The following is a 22860-nucleotide window of genomic DNA, read 5'->3' on the forward strand; positions in this document are numbered from 1 at the left end:
TATTATTTACTGAACTTAATATACCGCCTGTAAGGCTTATTTATTCAAGTGGTTCACAGTAAAAACAGACATAAAATGTCAAAATGAGGAAACAAAGTGGTACATGAACACAAATTCAAAACTAGCAAACAATAAAAACACAGTTCTGACAAAAGGTACTGTCAATAAGCGAGACCTGCCGCAAGCTGTTGGCAATCATATACCTGAGACTAGAACAGCCACATTTTTACTGCTTTTTGTTCTGCATAGATACCATAAGGTAAAGCTTGATATATGAATTATCAATCTCTAGTAACTTCTAGCCTGATTACAGATTGGGGGGGGGGGGGGGGAGATATGAAGGAGACCCTATTGGGAGGGAGAGTAAGGTATGGAAGGGCGCATAGGGGATTTGAAGCTTTGAAAGATACACAGGGAGACCACGATGAAGGGCATCAGAGAAAAGAGGAGCTGGCATCCCTAGTGGTGGCCACGGAAATTGGTGACGCTACAGTAGAGGTGAGGGTACAAACAGCAGAAGATGGGGGACCCTCCCTGTTCACTTGGAAAAAAGTTATTTGTACAACAGTGGTGCCGGACTGGGCAAAGGATGCGAGTAGGGGGAGAGGAGAAAGAGGAAGGACGCAGGAAAGAGCGTGAGAGGGGCACATTGCCATCAGAGGGGGGAACACTGATAGTAGGTAAATTAAGGGGTGGTGCAAGGCTGACAGTTTTCCTAGGACACTTAAGACCCTTGCACTGTTTCTTCTGATATACTTCCCTTCCCCCACCGGTGCAATTCTCTCTTTCAAACCCCTGCACCCCACAAGCAATCTTTGCTCTTTCATACTCCCCCTGCCTAGCATGACCAACATCCTACACAATCCTTTTACTCTCTTTCTTTCTAAACCCTGTCCTCCAGTCATTCAATCCTCTCTCACCTCCATGCTCTTTACTTCCCATGCATTCCTTGCTGTCTCAAAAACTCCTCCCCCCCCCCCCCCCAGCATGATCCTTCTATCTATCTAAACCCCCCTCATTCCTCACTTGCCCACGTGATCCTCTCTCTCAACACTCCACTTCATCATGATCCTCTCTGTCTCAAACTTGCCCCCAGTATGGTCCTTTCTCACCCCCACAGCCTATGCAATTCTCTCTCTCCCTCTCTCTTAAAGAATTCTTCCCCTCTCTTGAGCCTCTCTCACCACCTATATCCCCTTCCCTTGTGTGATCCTATCTCAATTCCACTTTCCCAACTCCTGTCCACATCCCCATCCATGAAAGCTTCACCCCCTCCCTTTGGCCCTATCCATGATGCCATGTCTACCTTCACTGCCAGCTGGTTTCAATCTGAAGTTTGAATGTACAGTGCCGGCAGATCCCACAGGACTGCTGGGACCTACACATTCGAACCTCCAGAGTGAAGGCAGCTGACAGAGGGGGTAGATGTGGTATGACATGCCATTCTGTCATGCTGGCTGGAGGGGAGGGAGAGAGAGGATCATGCTGGAGTGAGGGGGGGAGGGCAGTAAGAACTGGGGGATCATGCAGAAGGAGCATGGGATCAAAACTGGAAAGGCAATACCACCCGTGCCTACCCATCATGCCGAGCCTGCTGGAAATACACCCATGCGCATCGCTTTCCTTCAATCCTATCACCTACCACTTATTTGGTAACTTTTAATTCTAAGAAATGTATTTTTTGTCTGTATTATGTTGTGTAAGGCCTGGTACCTCTGCTAGCTTCCCTGTGTCATTTCCCAGGTAGAACAATCATCCTGTCCACACATCATATGGATGAGGCAGATCTTCTTGGAGACAGAATAGCCATCATTTCACAAGGGAAGCTGCACTGCTGTGGTTCTCCTTTATTCCTAAAGAACTGCTTTGGCACTGGCTTCTACTTAACTCTGGTTCGCAGGATGATGAACATCAAAGATGCTGCAAGAAAGGATGCAGTAAGTGTTCCAGTCATACTTACATCCAGTATCCACTAACAAGATCACAGTCAAGCTCTTCCTCCTCCCTTATGCTCTCTTGCTTGATTTTGATCTTTCTTTCTGTTCATCTCTCCAAAGTAACTTAATCCTAATGTCCATTCTTCACCCTTTGAATCTGCAACATTCAAGTTGACATGAAAGTTGGTGGAACCTCCTGAGAATTTTGAACTTTGATGATATTTTTCATTTTTGACAAAAATAAACAATAGATCAGTGCCCCATTGCGTCCCCTGTCCCCCAGGATTTAGCAAGATACATAATTATATAGTTGTCATTGTTGGTGAGGATGGAATGAGACCATAAGTCCACCAAGACCAACCTTCTGGTTGTCTAACAGCACTGGATTAGTCTAGAGGGATTATACCGGTTGACTTTCAGGAAAAAACTAAAGACCTGGCTGTTTCAACAAGCCTTCCCTTAACCCAGCCCACCCACCCACTCCTCTATCCCAACAAGCCTCCCTGTCCCTCCCGCCCATCCTCCCCCCCCCTTTTTTTTTTCGACACTGCGCCCCTTTCATAGCTTGTTTCAGTTCATTTATAAGTGCCACTTAGACAGAACTCTCCATATATGACTCAAGGCATTTCCAATATACCCTTTGTTAGGTTTAATAAATTTACTTTGTTTAACCTCAACCTCTAGCTACTTCAGCTCCCAAGTTCCCATGACCCTGTTTTACTGTAACTTTGCTTCTTCTTCAATTTCTATGTTAATGTTTATGTCAATGTTATAACCCCTTGTTACTTGTAAACCGATATGATGTGATCCGGATCATGAATGTCGGTATAGAAAAGAGTTAAATAAATATTCTGCACCCAAGGTGGTTCACAGCTACATGAGACCTTGTATAGTGGAGGGTGTGGTGGCATAAGCCTTCCATCCTTGCACACACAGGTTAAGATACAGCTGATTTCTCAAGTGAAATAAGTTGTTTTCGAACAATCCTGAAAAACAATTCTAGTTTGAAATCTTAGAGTTTGTGCTCCTCTTAGGAAAGTTGCAGAAGTGGTTCTAGACTGCTCAGGAAATGTCTTTGCAGCTCTGGATTTAGGTGGTTTGCTAGACTTTTAAGGATGGCTGGATCAGTCTGCTGAAAAGCAGAGTCCCACAACATCAGCATATGCCCTGGACTAGATCAATAAGGATCTGCTGCTGGACACTACTAGTAACAGAGCCACAGAGGTTGCTGCCATCTATGTTGGTAGGAGAAAAAGAGACACTGCCAGAGCCAAGGCCCCAAGAGCGGAGAGAGAGGTTACTGGTTCTGAGGCCCCAAGAGCTAAGAGAGAAATTACTTGCACCCCAGCCCTGGGAAAGACACAAGAAATGAAGAACATAAAACATGCCATGTGGCGTCAAATCAAAGGTGCATCAAGATCAGCATCATGTCTCTGACAGTGGCCAATCCAAATGGCTAGGACACACCCAACAGATCCCAAACAGTAGCTCCAGTCCTTATTGCTCACTCCCAGGGATAAACAGTGGCTTTCCCAATGACATAGGAAGATACAGAAAGGAGATTCTAGAGGCTAAATTTAGGCTTCTTGGTAGAAAACTATAATCCAGAACCTCTAGGGTAGCATTTTTGGACATGCTCCTAGTTCCACATGTGGAATCCCAGAAGCAGGCTGAGCTCCAGATTCTCAATGCATGGATGAGGGCTTTAGATTCATTAGGAATTGGGGGACCATTGGAGAAGGGGAGAGCCTATTATGAAAGAATGGGCTCTGTCTTAATCAAAATAGAACCCGGATACTGGTGCTAATACTGAAAAAGGAGATAAGAGCATTTTTTAAACTAGAACATGGGGGAAAGCCAGCAGTCATTCAGGCATGCAGGATTCAGAGCAGGATATCCACAAAAGATAACATTAAAAAAGGGAGTAAAAAGAATACATTTAGGCCTCTGTATGCAAATGCAAGAAGTGTAAAAGGTAAGATGGGAAAATGATTGACCCTAAATGAAGATATTCACATAATACGCATCTCAGAAACCTGTTGGAAAAAGGACAATCAATGGTACACAGAATTACTAGGCTACAAAAATATATCAAAATGACAAAGCACACAGAAGTGAGGGAGGCGTGGCACTATAGGTTAAGGATTCCATAGAGTCAAGCAGAATGCTGATTCGACATTAAACTAACTGCAGTCTAGAATCTCCCTGGATAGAAGTTCCATGTGTGATTGCAGCGGGGGTTTACTGCTGTTCACCCGACCAGGATGGTGAAACAGATTGTGAAATACTAACCGAGATTAGACAGGCTACTAAGCATAGAAACACAAGAATAATGGAAGACTTCACTTACCCCAGTATTGATTGGGTGACAGTCTTTATCCAGACATGTCAGAAAAGTTACGTTTCTTGACGTCATAAATGCTGCTTCCTAGAACCAACAAGAGGGTGTGGGAGGAGCTACTTTAGATCTAGTTCTCACTGGAATGCAGGATCTGCTGCAAGGGTTAACAGTGATGGGGCCGATTGGCCATATTGATTTGTAAGGCAATAAAATTTGAGATCATCACCAAAGGGAAAATAATAAATAAAATTACTGCAATAATGTATAACTTTAAAAAGGAAGATAATGAGGAAACTAGCTAGATGGAAACTATAAAGAGCCAGTTACAAGAGTCAAAAGTCTGCAAGTGCATGGAGACTGTTTAAAAACATCATCTTGGAAAGCTAGATAAAATGTATTCCACAAATTAAAAAAAAAATCAAAAAAAGAACAAGTCTATCTGTCAGCATGGCTAAATGGTGCTGTGAAGAGGCCATCAAAGCCAAGAAAACAGCTTTTAAAAAATGGCCATCAGGATCTAATGAGGAAAATAGGAAGGCACACAAGTACTGCCAAATTAGATGTAAAACAATAAAGCAGGCCAAGAGAGAATTTGAAGAGAGATTTGCCAAATAAATAAGTTAACAATAAAACCTTTATCAAGTTCATTAAAAACAAGAAAACTACAAGAAAGTCAGTTGGGCCATAAGATGGCTAGGGGAGTACAAGGGGTAATCAGGGAGGATAAGGTCATAACAGAAAAACTATATACCGGTACATTTTTTTGCTTTGTTCTTTATTGAGCAGGATGTTGGTATGCCCACACCTGAGACATTCTTTGTAAGTGATGTTTCAGAGGAACTGAATCAAATCAGTGTAGGTCTGGAAAAGGTAATAGAGCAAATTCACAAATTACAGTAAATAGTAGCAAATAACCAGGACCTGATGGTATTCACCTCACAAACATGTATGGAATTTTAGAGCAGCTACTTGTAATCTGAAAACCATCATGCAAATCTATGTCTATACCTGAGGCCTGGAGAGAAACAAATATAATGTCATCTTTCAAAAAGGGCTCCAGTGGTAACCCAAGTAACTACAGACTGGTGATGCTAAGAACAAAATTACTGGTCATATGGATAAATATGGCTTGATAGGGAGGAACCAACATGAATTTAGCAAAGGGAAGTCATGCCTTATTAACCTGTTAGAATTCTTTGAAGATGTGAATAAGTATGTGGATAAAGCTGAGCTGACTGACAGTATATTTGGATTTTTAGAAGGTATGAGAGACTTCTCAGAAAACTAAAAAGTCATAGGATAGGAAGCAGTGTCTTTATGGATTGGTAACTGGGTAAAAGATAGGAAACAAAGAGTAGAACTAAATGGTCAGTTTTTCCAATAGATAAAAGTAATGTAAGGACTGGCGTGAGCCCTTGGTGCGGTGATGTAGTTGACACAGCCTCAGGGGCGAACAGACTTGGAAGTGGGCCAGACTGGAGCTCACCTATACCAGCTGCCTCCCCCTTGGGTTAAGCCCTTGGGTTCTGGCGTCCGGCAAGACTTAGGTGGGGCCCTAAGACAGAAAACAAGAGGAGAGTCCAAGACATGCCAGGGTCAGGACAGGCAGCTAGCAAGAATGGTCTGGTCCAAACAAGGGGTCAGATCCAGACAGCAAGCTAGAATAGACAGAGATAAGGTCAAGGATCAGGGCAGGCAGTAGATAGCAGAGATGAGATCCAAGTCAGAGTCAGAACCAGGGAATCAATCCAAAGGGAGTAGGGAGACAGAAGATCAGACAGAGTAAACAAGGACTAGGGTGCAAAGAAGGCAAAATCAAGGAACAGACCAGACGAGGAACAGAGCACAGAAGACAAATCAAAGCAAGGAGTGAGACAAGGAACAGGCAGCAAGGCACAACAAGACACAGATAGCAACATGCACTGGAGCACAAGAATACCAGGAGACCTATTGCTGAGGCACTTGGTTGCAAAGGGACTGCCTTATATACTCATAGAGGATGTGATGTCATCAGCCAGTGCCGCAGGAAGTCCAGCTAAGGGTCCTATAAAGGAAGTCCAATTACAAGAAGTTCCATTCCGGGTCCTTGGAACAGCATGCTGCTGGAATCGCTTTGGATCAGAGGTGAGGGGCGTAACAAGTAAATAGTGAAGTGCCCCACGGATTTGTTCTGGGACCAGTATTTAACTTATTCATTAATGATCTGGAAAAGGAAGCAATGAATGAATGAAGTGATCAAATTTGCAGATGACACAAAAATGTTCAAAGTAGTTAAAACACAAACTGACTGTGAGGAACTGCAGAAGAACTTTGTGAAACTGGGTAAGTGGGCAGAAAAATTGAATATGGACAAGTGTAAACTGATACACATAGGAAAAATAATCCTAAGTATGGGTATACAATGCTGGATTCTGTATTAGAAGTCTCCACCTAGGAAAAGAAATGCTCAGGTCAGTATGTGGTGGTGGTGGTGGTCATAAAAGCAAATAGAATTTTAGGAATTATTTGGAAAGGAATGGAGAATAAAACTGTGACTATCATAATGCCTCTGGATAGATCTATGAGGTGATTGCAACTTGAGTATTGTGTGCAGTTCTGGTCATCCTATCTCAAGAAAGATATAAAGAAGCTAGAAAAGGTACAGAATAGGGCAACAAAAATGATAAAAAGGATGAAATAGCTCTCTTATGAAGGTTAGAACTCTTCAGTTTGGAGATGACAGAGGGGATAAAATCATGAGTGGGGTAGATCAGATAAATAGGTAATGATTATTTACTCTTTCAAACAGTACTAGGGCTAGGGGGACATCCATGAAATTAGCAGGTAGCAGATTTGAAACAAATTGGAGAAAGCATTTTTTTCACTCCATGTATAATGAAGCTGTGGAATTTGTTGTCAGAGTATGTGGCACAGCTGGGTTTATAGAAGTCTGGACAAGTTCCAAGAGGAAACATCCATAAACAATTATTAGCTAGGTGGACTTGGGGAAACAACAAATAATTGGACTTGGACTAAGGTGGACTTGGGAGCAACAAGGAATTGGATCTACTCTATGCTGTACTTCCTAATAACCTGAATTGGCCATTGTTGGAGACAGGGTGTTGGGCACAATGGATCTTTGGTCAGCATGGCACATCTTAAGTTCTTATATAGACTGTTCCTCTCGAAACTTGTCCAAGCTCCTTTTAAAGTCAGCTATGCTCAGGACACCCAGTCTCCTGCGATTGTGTAGCTGCGTCAACAGAGTTCCCCCACCCACCCTGCCTCCCTGAACCCAAACCAGCATCGCCCTCCACCAGTCTTTTTCACTAAAATTCCAAAACATTCACATTTTCCTATGCATTTACCATTAAACAACATGAAATATTTCTATGCTTTGATGAAGAAGTGCACGAATTGTTTTGAAAATTTCCACAAATTGCCTCTCATTCGGTGGAGCTAGTTAAGTTTGCACAGTGACTTGTAACAGACTACTGGCCAGTCTTGGGTTTGGAACTTCCCTCCCAGTGCATTGTGGTACTTGTAGTCTCTGCTCTTCCCCTTGGAGATCAGTGCTGCAGGTACCAAAACCCATCAGGAAAGGGTTAAGAAACCCAGGCCTGGCCTAAAGAGCGCTCTCTAGAAACCGGGTCACTCGGCAGTTCTACTCGTGATAATGTCAATATTTGTAAAATGCTCAAAGGATATGAACATTTTAAAAACCACCGTGCAGCCTGTGTTTAATTTGGACATCTAATTCCAGTATCATTTCAAGTGACCAGGAAAGCATTTTGCATGTTTTTTTTTCATTTCCCTTTTTTTTATGTGTGTGTTCTCTCCTTGCTAAACTAGGACTCCTGTAAATCTGACTGCTCATGTCTCTGCTCCAGCTGCTCACCCAGAAACAAAGATGAAGGTTTGGAGCGAGAAATGGATGGTGAGGCTTAGGCAGATAATGCTCTTATACTAACTACTCTGCTGTTAGGCTGAAGCAGCTTCTCAGAGTAAAAGAGCCCCTCAGACATTTTCTGCCTCATCGGTGGCTGCTACTGATTTTCAGAAATTGTGTCTGGCTCCATGCAGCTGTTGTGCTTCTAAGGCGCACGACAGATGGAAGTTGATCATGCTAGAAAGAACTTGCAATATAGCATTATTTAACTATTTATAGTCATTTGATATTTCACTTCTTCCATATTAGTCTCGAAGTTGGTTACAATGCAAGAGTTACATTCTTAATACAAACAAGTAACCAATGTAAAGATAAGATCTAATGACCTTATGATTTTATACTCTTTCCTCGTGGTTTCAGGTACTGTAGATTTTCTACTACAACTTTTGATCCTAGAAACTGGACTCTTAAAGTCATAATTTGTATTTAAAACCAATTACTAACCATAACAGCTCAACACTGTAACCATGAAAGGGAATTTCTCCAGCACACAGAGACATTAGTGCTAACTTCTGTGTGAGAAAAGAGAGAACAGAAGTGTAAAAGAAAACTTTACCCATCTGCCATTCTATAAAGCTTCAAAACGCCATATAGCACATAGTGAAGCCCACCAGTCAATCAGAGGGGCAGCCATGTTTGTCTGGTATAGAAAAAAATGATAGGAGTCGGGTAGCACCTTATAGACTAACTCAATTTATTGAAGCATGAGCTTTCGAGGACAGTGTCTTATAAGGTGTCACCCAACTCTTGTCATTTTTTTCCAAGGGAAATTTCACTCCATAGCAAATGAGGCATCAGTCTTCACAGTGACCACCAGATGGCGCCCTTTCTTCACAAAAAGGCTGTTTCCTCACTGACCCGATGAAGGGAGGATGACTCTCAAATGCTCGTCACAGATGTATTAAGTTATTCCAATAGAAAATTCTCACCTGTAACTTGTTTGTTCATCCTTTATTCTAAGCATCCAAGTGGATTAACATAGCAATTGCAGTTCTTTTCACAAAAGACAAAAATCTTGCTTAGAAAGAAGTTTTTCACTTATATGGGACCAAAATTGCCATGCCCTGTTTTGTGCTATTTTAATTGAAGATCTTTAGGCAGCTTTCCTGCCATTAAGCCTCTGAGAGAAGCCATATCTGTACTAATGCCATATATGTGGATTTGGATTTTAGATGCATTTACACCCCTTATCCAAATCTGAGTTCAAGGTGAGTTATGATTCAGGTACTGTAGTTATTTCCCCTTCTCAAGAGGATTTACAATTGAAGTTGTACCTGAAGCAATGGAGATCACATCAAGTATATGTGAGAGAAGCCAGATTTGAACTCTGGCTCACCTGGTTCCTAGCCTGCTGCTCTAATCACCAGGTACTCTTACATAGCACCTTATTACAAAGGACCATCTGATTCCGTCCCAGCGGAAAATAATCTTTATTTAATGAGTCCCGTAGATTTGCATCCTATTGGTTCATGTTTTGCATTCATAGCTAATTGAATCCATTCCGTGGCGCAGGTTGTCATATATGACTGGATCCAGTTTTGGCTGTTACAAGAGAATTACAGGGTATAATTTAAAGAATTGTAATAAGAATAATTAAAAGGAAACATTTGTAATGGATACGGTGCTTGGGCACTCTTGAAACACTGCACAGTAGATGGTGAGCTCATTTTTCTTTTGCAAGGATTTCCTTCCTACGGTAGGTACTTGCGTTTCCAAAGACAAAACTTCTGTCTTAGAGAAGTTCATTTGCTAGCAGGAGCTGCTCAGATTTAATTTCAAGTTATAAACGCTAAGAGGCCAATACTGGAAATACCCTTAAATGGGTAACCTGTCTGGCTAAAGTTGACCGGATGAGTTATCTGGGATATTCAGAAGGATAAATGGGAATATCCCCAAATAAAGTTATCCAGGTCAATCTGCCCGGATAACTTTGAAACCTAACTTGTCTACCTTTGAACTTTGCTGATTAGATTTTAAAGATATCGGGGTAGGTTTACCCCGATAACTTTACCTTAACTGGCAACATTAGAAACAAATATCCCGAGTTAAGCAGAGACTCCAGAAATAAAAAAAAGCTTCTGAGCGAGCCTCGTCACGATTCCCATACCCTACCCCTGCGAATCACCACTCCCCCGCCTTCCTGACTTAACACAGCCGAAAGGGAGAAAATACTTCCTAGCTACTCTCTGTTTCATACAGGCCGACGGAACCTCTGCGCGGGGAAAAACAGGCGCTCGTGATTGAGCGCGCACGTTCCCGACGCTCGCCCGTCCGCCTCTCCCGGGCGCGCAGTGCATTAGGCAGTTGAGCCAGTGCATTAAAAAGGAAACACTTAGGGGACATTGTGCTTCCCTAGCACCTCCTCGGCATCAGGCGCCAGGGGCTAGGAGGACGGAGCGTCCGTTTTCCTAACCTGACTGCTGTCAAGGCCGCCAGAATTCTGACTGGTAAAAGTAAGAGACCCCACATCACTGAAACCCTGATCGAATTACACTGGCTACCCATTGAGCAAAGAATACAGTATAAAACCCTGTGTACAATACATAAGCTAATACATAATGAAAATGCCGATTGGCTGAATACAGCCCTACACGTACACATCCCCAACAGAAATCTGAGATCAGCTAATAAAGCTTTACTGCCCATCCCCTCAATCAAAACAGCCAAACTAACCCAAGTAAGGGAAAGAGTGCTCTCCTTAGCAGGCCCTATGCTATGGAACTCCACGCCCGTCGAGATCCGCTTACAAAGAGACATCAAAACCTTCAGAAAACATTTAAAAACATGGCTATTTAAACAGGCATACAACAAAGAGAAAGGAGAGTAGAACACACAGAATTAGAAAGCGACCTGCAGAACACTCAAGCTCGCTACCCCAATCTACACAGGTATATATACTCTATTTTTATTTTAAACATGTTTGCTCTTGATTTTAGAATTTTAAAACCTGTTATAATAAAGAATGAACATGATATATTATGATACAACTTCCAATTATGAGTAATTATAAACGAGCTATGTTACCGTAAAATCTTGGCACCTGTTTAATGATAGATTTTATTATAGCTTCTAAGATTATTATTTGTGCCTAATTGTAAACCGTTATGATGGTCCCTAACTTAATGACGGTATAGAAAAGTTTTTAAATAAATAAATAAATAAATTTATTTATTTTTCACATTGCTTTTTTTCCTGTGATTCCCCCGACTTAAGATCGCCATGATCCCTTTTACTTAAAGGATCGTCTTCATAAGTCTATTCCTCTGTGGTCGCTACTTTTTGAGGATAAGCTTCTGCTTAAAATTCCTACGGTGAAAGGGAGCACATTTACAGTCTAGCCCCCCCTATACAGCTTTTTTAGCAGCAGGACGCATTGCACGAAACACTTTGCCACTTGAACTGTACCGTTTGTCCAATCATAAGACTTTTTGTAAGCACCTTAAGGCTCATTGTTTTCCACCTCTTTCATTAAGCCAACTTCCTTAATATTCATTTTATTTTGACTCGTGTTTTATTTGTTTTACAGGGTTTAGCATGTTGGTTGTACTGTTGTTGTTTATGTTGTGTTGTACACCACGTAGAAAGGTTGTACTTTTATATAAGAAATTTGAAACAGACCGGCAATATTGAAAAATAGACAGTCAGGTTTCAAAGTTTATCCGGGTAGGTTTACCCAGCTGACTTTATTCAGGGATATTCAGTGGAGATATTTATCCCGCTGAATATCCCCGATAACTTATCCAGTGCCAGCTTTATCAATATTTAACAATATTGGTCTCTCAGATGATAAGCGCTCTCTCGCTGTGCACCCGTGTCACCACTCAGCGAGGAGGTGTGCAGCAGAATTCACTTCCTCAGTGCGACGGGAATCCGACAGGAGACGCGATGTGAGGGCTTCTGCTGAGGCCCCTGCAACCAGGCTGAGACTGGCATCTCATTTCGCATAGGCCCACCCGAGCAGGGGTTTGGCCTGGTGTCCTAGGGCTATGCTGAGACTGTACCTATGAGCGCTCCAGGTCCCACACATTTCTATTTATCAGAGTAATTAGTGATTTCTGGTATTCCTAAGCTGCTGAATGCAAAGACAAAGCACACCAACCTCCGTAAAAGGCTCTTTGCTGAGAGACAGCCCATACTAAGTATGTGCTATTCAATTCACATAAGCAATATTTTAACCTTACAGAACTTTTAAAACTAGTGCCAGACTGAATTTTGAGGGCTGCAGCTAAAGCCAGCATTTTGTCATCTCGAAGTTTAAATTTCATTATTGTAAAAGTGAAACGTTCCATGCCTTAGATTCAGATTTATTTATTTTTTTTTAACAAGGGGATATGGACTACAACAGAAGCCCTGGCGGGACTGCCATATTGCTCAATGTTTCCTGGAGGAGGGAAAGAGATGGAGTGAGCTGTGGGTGGGGGGAAACCAGGGTAGAGAGAAGAGGAAGAGGGGAAAACCAGGGTAGAAAAGAGAGAGATGGGTGGGGAACTGAGGTAGAGAGGAGACAGGGAAAGGAGGAGGAACCAGGGTAGAGATTTATACTTTATACTCTCCCTTTTGGCATGAACTCAGCTGAAGTATAATGACCTGTTCCAAATATACCGGTAACTGCTTGAAACCCTTCGTCAGTTCCCCTAGGGCGAGAGAAATATTTATAAGTCGAGGCTGCTCGCCTCTTGCTGTCCTTCCTGCACTTCCCAGGGAGGGAGCTCTTTCTGTGGGGGGAGAGGAAAAGCTCTGGGGCCCAGGTGATGGAGAGTCCCGTCTGTGGTGTGTGTATCTTTCTGGTGAGGTGTTTTCCTCCTGGACAGACAGGCTGGACCAAAAGTGGGTGTTCAAATCATATTTACTGATAATTTCCAAAAAGTCAATCACTGTCCCACAAACATTCAACAAACGAAACTGCACCGTTGAGCTATTTACACGGGGTCTCTGCTGGGGTGTGCTGGTGGCCATCTCTCTAACGCCTGGGAGGGAGCTTGTCACCGCCTACTCATCTGTGCAACAGCCCAGTAATGGGGGGCCCCACACCACAAAAATATCCTCCCTGCGTCCAAAGTTCAGTCAGAAGCCCACAGCCTATGTCCTGGTCCCCTTGGAGTGGAGATCTGATTGGGAGTCTCCCAAGGCTTGATGTCTCAACCTTGATGGACCTCTCAGGCAGAAAGGCCAATGTTCCAGTTCAGCTCATAGCTCTCTACCTCCATTACCAGGTTGTGCAGAGGGGTGGGGAAAACCTCTACAGGAAGAAAAAGGGGAAAAATCCAAAAGTCTATCTAAAATGTCTCACCCCTGGGTAGTGCTATCACTGGTCTTGCTTCCTCAAGGGAGTAGATGGGATGCTCACAGGTCTCCAGCCCCTCTCTCAGGATTAGAGGGTTTGCTCCTTTCCCAAGGCACAGGGTGTTCCCCAGAATAAGAAAAACCATATCAAAACCTGGCCAAAATCTACAAAATCTTAACTCTCTGTACTGAGAAGGGATCTCCTCTGAATGCAAGTAAAATCAACAAGCTGAGTTAGTGGTCCCAACTCAGCAGGGAGAAATGAAAAAACACTCCCTATTCCTCAAAATCTAACTAAAAACTGAGCTTCACACACTGGGCCGGATTTTAAAAGCCCTGTGCGCTGGCGCGCACACAGCCCTGGGATGTGCGTAAGTCCCGGGGCTTCGTAAAAGGGGCGGGGAGGGGACGTGTCCGGGGTCAGGGGGCAGTTCGGGGCGGGACTGAGGGCGTGGTGCCGGCCCGGGGGCATGGTCGAGGCCTCCGGACCAGCCCCCGGGTCGGGTGATGGCGTGCAGCAGCCCGCTGGCGCGCGCAGATTTACGCCTGCTGAAAGCAGGCGTAAATCTGCCAACAAAGGTGGGGGGGGGGGGGTTTAGATAAGGTCGGGGGGATGGGTTAGGTAGGGGAAGGTGCGGGGGGGGGGGCGGGGTGGAAAGAAAGTTCCCTCTGAGGCCACTCTGAAGGGAACAGGCAGCACGCGCCGGGCTCGGCATGTGCAAGTTGCACAAATGTGCACCCCCTTGCGCGCGCCGACCCCGGATTTTATAAGATACGCGCGGCTACGCGTGTATCTTATAAAATCCAGCGTACTTTTGTTCGCGCTTGCGTAAATTTATAAAATCTACCCCACTATCTTTAGCACAGCCTAAGCCCTTGGGAGATCCAATCACAGCCCAGTGGAGAGACTGCAAGAGAATGGAAAATCCCATGCTGTTACTAGTCCAGATGGTAAGGACCTAGGGTCATCTAGTGAAAAATTGAATGGTTGGCCACATTTGTATTTTGGCATAAAAATGGAGCAGTAGTTGGGGAGGATTTACCAATAAGCAGAGTAGGCAAGTGCCTATGGGCAGCCACCCTGCTGTGTGGATCACTTGCTTTATACCATCAACTGTGGCGCTGCACCAGCTTGAGGAGGAGGAAATTGGGGTTGGGCAGCTGGGGGTATAAATCCACTGCTGACAGTATTTCTGGTCTGCTTTCCTTTTCTAAGCATTCATCTTTTCACAGGAAATCAGTGAAGTTGGATTTAGTTAAAGTCATGAACAGACAGTGAAGATCCACTTTTTCCTTCATCGTTGGTGAAACTAATTCATGCTATTTTACCTCTGTGCTGTTAACAGGGGATGTGAGTACTCTCACAGAACTAGTCCACCACCATGTGCCCGATGCTAAATTAGTTGAAAGCATTGGGCAGGAGCTCATCTACCTTCTGCCCAGCAAAGACTTCAAGCACAGGGCCTATGCCAGCCTCTTCCGAGAGCTGGAGGAGACGCTGGGCGAGCTGGGCCTCAGCAGCTTCGGAATCTCCGACACGCCACTGGAAGAGGTAAGAGATTCCTGACCGCATCTCACAGGTCCCCTATATTCACTTGACTCTTTGTTCTGTGCAGTGAAGCTCCCAGAATCTGTTGTGTGTCTCGTTTGTGTACCTTGAGCAGATTTTAAGCTCGGTGCAGAGGCTTGCTCTCAATATTAAGAAAACGGAGATCATTATGTTATTGTAGATTTGTTCTGGCTGATGCCCCTTCTGTTGTTTGCATTTGAGGATCATTCGTTGTCAATATGTAATTTGGCTGTAATCCTCGAATTTGACCTCCCGTATCTCATTTGCTAAACTGCGAATGCTATACAGATTAAAGCCTCTAACAGACCCCAGTGACTTTTGCATGGTCCTCTAAGCACTGGTATCGATTACTGTAATTCACTTTATGTTGGTCTCTCTCAGAATGCTCTACAAATTGTTCAAAATTCTGCTACCCACATTCTAACTGGAGTGCATAAGAAAGGATCATATTACTCCCATTTTGTATTCCCTCCATTGGCTTCCTGTACAATGGAGGGTTAAATTTGATCTTGCCATGCTTATCCACAAACTGCTGAAAATGCTTCATCCCCATGGATTATATCTATCCTCTGTTTGTATAGACCTAATCATGCTTTGAGTTCGCTCACTGTGGTCTGTTGCAGGTGCCTTCCCTGAGATCTGCACACCTGGCAGAGACACATGAATGGGCCTTTTCCATGGCTGGGCCTCTCTTTTGGAACACTTTTCCTAAGCAGCTATGCTCTGTGACAGATACACAAATGTTTAGAAAGATACTAAAAGCTTTTCAGTTTCAATGAGCCTTCAATTTAGAGGCCTAGGCCCTTTCAGACTGGTCTTGTGTGTTTATAGTATCCATTTGTTGTGTTGCTTTAAATGTATGTCTTCATTTTATGAATGTTTTATTCTGTTCCCTACTCTGAATACTGTGGAGCATTTGGGTTATAAATCCTAAATAAAATACAGTATGTGCCTATATATCACTCCATATGCCTCGTAGCGCTATATAATGAATAATAATTCATGGATATAAGTGGGCATATAGTGGGATTACTTTGTTCTGCAGGAATGAGACTATTTCTGCAGCAGAAAAAAATCAGTAAGAGGGAGGAGTTACTTTAGACCTAGTCCTTACTGGAACACAGGATTTAGTGAGAGAGAGAATGGTTTTGAGGCCATCTAGCAATAGTGATCATAACATGATCATGTTTGACTTGATAACTGGAGGGAAGACAGTAAAGAAATCTACTGCGCCACTGTGATAAAAAGAGGAAAATGGTTAGGAAAAAACTTAAAGGAGCAGCTGCCAAGGTTAAGAGAACTAAAAAACATAACCTCCACTCAATAGATAACAATTGTGTACCATACAAATTTCAAACAAATCACCCCTTGTACGAAAGAAAAATGTAAATGGTTAATACTGCTTAATTTTTATTCAATTTTCTTTCAACCAAGGGGTGATTTGTTTGAAATTTGTAAGGTTAAGAGCACAACAGACATGGACCTTTTTTAAAAATACTATCTTGGAAGCCCAGATCAGATGTATTCCATGCATTAAAAAAGGTGGAAAAGAAGGCTAAACAACTACCAGTATGATTAAAAGGCACGGCAACAGAGGCCATTATAGCTAAAAGAGCATCTTTCAAAAAATGGAAAAGCATTCTGAATGAAGAAAACCTGAAACAGCATAAGCACTGGCAAGTTAGATGCAAAGCACTGATAAAAAAAGGCAAAGAGAAAATTTGAAAAGAAGCTTGCCTTGGAAGCAAAACCTCATAATAAAAACTTTTTTTAGGTACATTTGAAGCAGAAAGCCTGTGAGGGAATCAGTTGGACAACTAGATGGTCAAGAGGTAGACGAGGCACTTAGAGAAGACAAGGCCATAACGGAAAGACTAAATGAATGCTTCAGTCTTTATTGGGGAAGATAAAAGGAAGATACCTATGACAGAAATGATATTTAAAGGTGATAATTCAGAGAACTGAAATAAATATCAAAGATGTAATAAGGAAAATTGACAAAATAGAGTAGCAAATTATCTGAACCAGATGATATATATCCCAGACTGTTGAAAGAACTGAAGAATGAAATTACAGACATACTATAAGTAATTTGTAAACTATCTTTAGAATCATCTATTGTACCTGAATATTGGAGGGTTGCCAATGTAATGCCAGTTTTTAAAAAGGGATCCAGGGTTGATCCAGGAAACTACAGACCAGTGAGCCTGATGTATGTGTCAGGCAAAATGGTAGAAACGATCATAAAGCAAAATTACTAAACATATAGATAGCTTTGTCCCATTAAATTAAGACTAACATGGATTTAGCCAAAGGAAGTCTTGCCTCACCAATCTGCTACATTTTTTAAAGGTGTAAATAAACATGTGGGCAGGGCCAGAGAGAGCAGGAATTAGGTCCGTGCTAGCTAAGAAAAGTAGGCCCCTATGTAAGGTTCTGATGTGATACTTAATAAGAGAAATCGTTTTCTAACTTTCCCAAATAATTTTTATTTATTTAAGAAGGCTTTGCGAGCTTTTTTGTTAGCAAATTCTTCAATTACAATTGAAATTTTTATTTAGACATGTTAGAAATAGATATATTTAGCTTTTAAAAAACATTTTCCCAACAAAAGTAGGCCCCTTGAACATTGTAGGCCCTAGCCAAATGGCCATGCTGGCACCCCCTCTCTCCTGGAGTGCATGTGGGTAAAGGTCAGCCAGTTAATTTAATGTGTCTGGATTTCCAGAAAGCGTTTGATAAAGTCCCACATGAAAGACTTGGGAAATTTAAAAAAATCATGAGTTTTGGGCCAGCAATTGAGATCACTCTATCTCTAGTTAGTGTTAGATGAGAGCCTCTTAAATTCGGAATTTCAAGGAGGCCTTTGTTCTGTGATCTGAGAGTTCGCAGGGGGATGTGAGGTTTGAATGATATTCCCAGCAGATCGTTGTTGTTCAGGTTGATGTTTTGTATATTATAGTAAGGACTTTATAGTGTTAGTGGAGCTGCTTTTAAAAAAAGGTTTGGACAAGTGCCTGGAGAAAAAGCCCATAAACCATTATTAAGGTGGACTTGGGGAAATCCACTGCTTCTCCCTGTGAATCTATTTACCTTTTAGGCTCCTGCCAGATATTTGTGATCTGGATTGGCCACTATTGGAAACAGGATACTGGACTTGATGGACCTTTAGTCTGACCCAGTATGGAAAATCTTATGTTCTCATCCTCCACCCCCATTTCCTGGTTAGTGTTTATGTTGATCCACTTTTACCGTTTTGGGACATTTTTGAGGATTTTATTGCAGATTATATTGTTGGGTTGTGTTTTGATTGTTTAGTCTTTAGTTTTATGTGATTATATCTGTTTATTGTGTAAACCACCATGTAGCCTTCAGAAGATGCAGTCAAATATGAAAATAAATAAATCTCCTTCCAGTGTCTGATACCTGTGTGGGGATTTCTAACTTGAAGCTTTGTATCTTTTGGTCATTAGATATTCCTGAAAGTCACAGCAGACTGTGGATCTGAGACGGAAAATCCAGGTACACATTTAAAATTCTCGTTATCCTTTTTTTTTTTTTCCACTACTCAGTAAGTTGCTTGTTAGGGACAGTTCCTGAAACCATGCCCTGCACTTTGGTATCGATAAGAATCATAATCCCTGCATTGGATTTTGTTTTTGAAATGGGAGCATATTCTAGGGATGATAGGGGGAAGGGGACAAACAGATGAAAGGGTAATGAAAAAATGGATAATCAGGATGGGAGGAAATTGTCAGAAATAACCCCATGAAATATGACCGACTTTGCCACTGCAGACTAAGATGTGTCATGCAGAATAAGGTGTGACACACAGAATACCTCTTCTTGGGTTTGTGTTTCTTTCTATTCAATGACAGCAGGCTTTTTACTAGCTCTCCATTTATAGCAAATCAAATCAGAGAGGTGAATGTTTCATTCAAGGAAGTTCAGAATAAACTTTTCAGTAGATAACATGATAACAGCTCTGAATGAACCTATGGATGAGAATATTAGTTTTGAGGAGGGGAACATGAATCAGTGAGACATCTCATTATCACGGCTTGTGTTCACTTTGGAACCCTAGAAGAATGTGCCACTCAATGCTGGTGGAAAGCGCCAAGATTCTGGGCAAACGGAATCTTGTGGACCTTTTCTGTACTGATTAATTGAGTAAATTTGAGTCATTACCCGTCCTTAGATGTGGCCTGGCCGGAGCAGTCATACAATCTGGTCCACTCTCGCCTAGCTATCAAGGGTAAAGCAGCTCATGCATTCTCTTGCAGAGGGAATGAAATGGATCTTGAGACAGCCAGCAGTTTGTTAAGCAATAGTCTGCCTATTAGCAATACTATAGGAGAGCTTCAATGTTTAGAATATCATTTAGTGCTTTCCTATGGGCTCTCATCCCTCCTCCCTTCAAGCAAAATAGCTTAAAAAATCCAGTGTTTTTCAACTGGGAAAAGACTATACTTAGGCTATGGGGAAGAAACAAAATGCATATTAACTTGATTAATCTGAAATGTAAAATGTAAACACCACACTTTCTCACTGCCGCTCATAAAAGTCAACTTTCCAGTAATGACAATCACTATCCCCTGCCCCCTGAGTCTGTGCTCTTTGTTTAAATCTGTCTTGCCCAGGAGGTGTTCAGGAAAATGCACCACATCCTGCTCTTAGAAAACCCTCTGAAAAGGGCGTGGCAGGGCTAACCACCAGTCGGTCTTCTGGACCATCAGCTCACACAGTTCCTGATCAGCAAGCCACTGGGACTGAAGGCAAAGGATCTCGGCAAATTAAGGATTTGGAGCTTGTCCAGCAGCAGTTCAGAGCACTAATTATCAAAAGATTCCGCCATGCTAGCCGAAGCCAGAAGGATTTCGTTGCACAGGTATGTCTGTCTCTATCTAGGCCTGTAGACTCCTGGGCAGTGAGTGCAGAGAGCCTGTGCTGCTTGTCATAGAAGGCCTATCTATTACCCCAAGCGGTTCCTGAGAGTCTGAAGCCCTAACTGCATACATGATATTGCTTTCTCCCATTTGTCTGATTTTTAACATTTATTTTTGCAGCTTTTATTTTTTAAATTATAGACTTTATTAAAATGCAATCCGCCACATGCTGCACATTGTTTATCTACAGGCCGCATTAATCTCAGTGGGGCCTGTTCACTAACAACCATGCTATCCCTCACAATGAGCATTAATGTGCATTGGCGTGTTACCATATTTTAGTAAATATGACCCTACGGTATGTTTGCAGAATGTTGTAAACTTTACATGTTCCATAGTTATCCCATTCCCTGCAGATTGTGCTGCCTGCCAGCATTGTGTTATTGGCTTTGATATTTACCACTATTATCCCACCATTTGGAGAATATCCCAGTTTGACATTGTGCCCTTGGATGTATGGACAGCAGGTCACCTTCTTCAGGTCAGAGGAGAAATATTTTGGCTATTTTGTTTAGATATTATTCCCTTCCTGCTTTCCCCCTTATGTTCATGGTCAGGCTGAGCTCCTATTCCCAATATCTTTATCCTACATCAAAATATAGGATCAAATGCTGTCACTTGGTACCTTAGTACTGGTAGTTCATAGTACATATATTAGTATATTACACTTGAACAACTAAACCTGTGCTAATTAGTAATGTATCTTTTTTATGACTGCTGAACCCTAATATAAGATCTTATGTATTTCATACTTTTATATGTAGATAGGTACTTATTAGAGGCTGAAAGAGCTCCAACAGATGAAGTTTATATGTTAAAACTCTGGGAGCTAGATACAAATTAGTATTTTAGTCTTTTTTTTTAACCTAAGTCTTTTTCTAAATGGCATCCCAGTACTACTTTATCCATTTATCATCAGAACTCAATAGTGCTGTACCCGGTGTCCTCTCTGTCTGGGCATTGATGATGTAACTACCTGCCATTGGCTTTCTGGACTCCATTTCCATACTTCATTCTCTCACAGAAAAAAATTGTGTCTAATCTATCTAGCAATGAACGGCCTGGCAGCAAGCAGATGGCCAGCCTGGCTGATGCTTTCCTGAATAAGCCTGGATTTGGAACTCGTTGTATGAAGGAAGCACCCTTGTTGTAAGTCATTCAGATGTTCTGTTTTATAGTAAAATGTGCATGTTTGCAAGATAATAGATACAAAATGGGGCATCCGGTTTCAAAATCTGCTTAATATTTGCAGGTTATTATGTAATATTTAGTGGCAGGATAAGGACATTTGATCTAGAATCAGTTTTGTGGCATAAAAGGACACTTCATTGCTAGGTTTACCATGTACTCTTGGTGTAGATCACCTCAAACCTACAGAGCTATAGTAATTTTTAGGGTTCATTACAGTTCAAGAAAACAATCCATGTTGATTCATAATGCAGGCAGCAGAGTTTAAAATTCTGATCTTGAGCAAAGCAGGATGTTTAGATAAACACCTCTTATTTCAGTTAAAATGAGAAGAATGGGCTACAATGAAAATGGGTGTTTGTCAACAGAAGAAAATAGGGATGTGCAGAGGTTAAAAATTCATTTTGGTTTGTTGGTTTGTTTCATAGTCATCTCAATTTCATTAGATTTGGTATGACAAAAAATATTTGTTCATTTATTACATTCATTTTTTGTTTTACATTGAAGCCAATGAGGGAAGGCCCCATTAACATTACTGTAAAAGAAAAATGGGCCAGGGCCCAGGCTCAAGGCCAGGTCCCTATGCCGGGGCCAGGCCCAAGGCATAGGCCTAAGGCTAGAGCCCAGCCTGTTGCCTAGGCCCGAGGCTGATACTGGAGCCCAGCTGAAGCCAGATCCTGTGCCCAGGCCCAGTTCCAATGCCAAGGCCCAGCCTAGGCTGGGTGCCAGTCCTGAGGCTCAGGCCTAGGCCTAACACCAGAGCCTGGCCTGAGTCCAGGTCCCAGTTGCCAAGGCACAGGCTTAATCTCAAGGACTAGACCCAGTCAGATTCTGGGGCCCAGGCCTAGGAGCAGACCTTCTGGTGTCTTCTTGATTTGGCAACTAAAAATTATGTCCTCCACCTGATTAATATGCCACAGTGACGTTACTGCAGTGCCTTCCTCCAGAGCAGATGGCACCATTTTGCTGTTTAGCCATTTTTTTTCTTTTAGAGAACGAATATGAATATACACAAAAGCATTTTATGTATTTTTGTCCAAGGCCTATTTTTGGTTTATAACTTTTGAGCAAATCAAAAATGGCCTCATTTGTTACATTTTTCAATTTGTTCAAAGTGAAAGCACATCCCTACAAGACAACACTGTACTGTTTTAGAAATGCTTCTTCCTGTTTCATTCATCACTCTGCATCCCCTGGAATACACAAACTGATTTTTCATATACAAAATATTTAAAGGAATTAAGTATGATCGCTGTCCTAATTCCTCGAAGCAGTCTTAATTATATCTGACTGGAACCAGAGTTCCATTAGTGCGACATTGGTGCTTACTTTGCGTGCTTCAGGATATTGCCACGGTGACACCACCGCGTAAGCTGGTGGTGCTGAGCGTCCTGTATGGCCTACTCACAGATGTTACTGCAATAACTTTCCGATTCACTTGTGTCACTGTTGACTGCTGTCAAGGAGAATTTCCAGTAGAGACTGGCTTTGTGGAAGAGTACGTGCCTAGAAAGCTGACCTGGATTAATGTGCCAGTCTACATGGATTACTATTGAAAAGACCAGGGCCATAACTGGGCAAGAGAGGCAGATATTCAGGGTTCAAAGTCCCCCTGGGGGCAGAAAAATTACCAAAAATACAATTGTGGGCCGGAGGCAGATGAAACA

The 22860-nt window shown here is 42.3% G+C and overlaps 1 protein-coding gene across 2 annotated transcripts in view; it reads left to right on the forward strand.

Annotated features, from left to right (window-relative positions):
• ABCA4 (ATP binding cassette subfamily A member 4) overlaps positions 1-22860 on the forward strand; it is a 153939-nt gene that overhangs the window by 73971 nt on the left and 57108 nt on the right. For both annotated transcript variants that reach the window (XM_029617528.1, XM_029617527.1), the window contains 7 exons: positions 1744-1937; positions 8110-8194; positions 14836-15041; positions 18533-18581; positions 19700-19947; positions 20362-20486; positions 21056-21154. In XM_029617528.1, coding sequence (XP_029473388.1) covers positions 1744-1937; positions 8110-8194; positions 14836-15041; positions 18533-18581; positions 19700-19947; positions 20362-20486; positions 21056-21154 — 1006 coding nt within the window. The remainder of the gene's footprint in view (positions 1-1743; positions 1938-8109; positions 8195-14835; positions 15042-18532; positions 18582-19699; positions 19948-20361; positions 20487-21055; positions 21155-22860) is intronic.

The sequence above is a fragment of the Rhinatrema bivittatum genome, chromosome 10 (genome assembly GCF_901001135.1).
Source record: "Rhinatrema bivittatum chromosome 10, aRhiBiv1.1, whole genome shotgun sequence".
In the NCBI taxonomy this organism is placed as follows: domain Eukaryota; kingdom Metazoa; phylum Chordata; class Amphibia; order Gymnophiona; family Rhinatrematidae; genus Rhinatrema; species Rhinatrema bivittatum.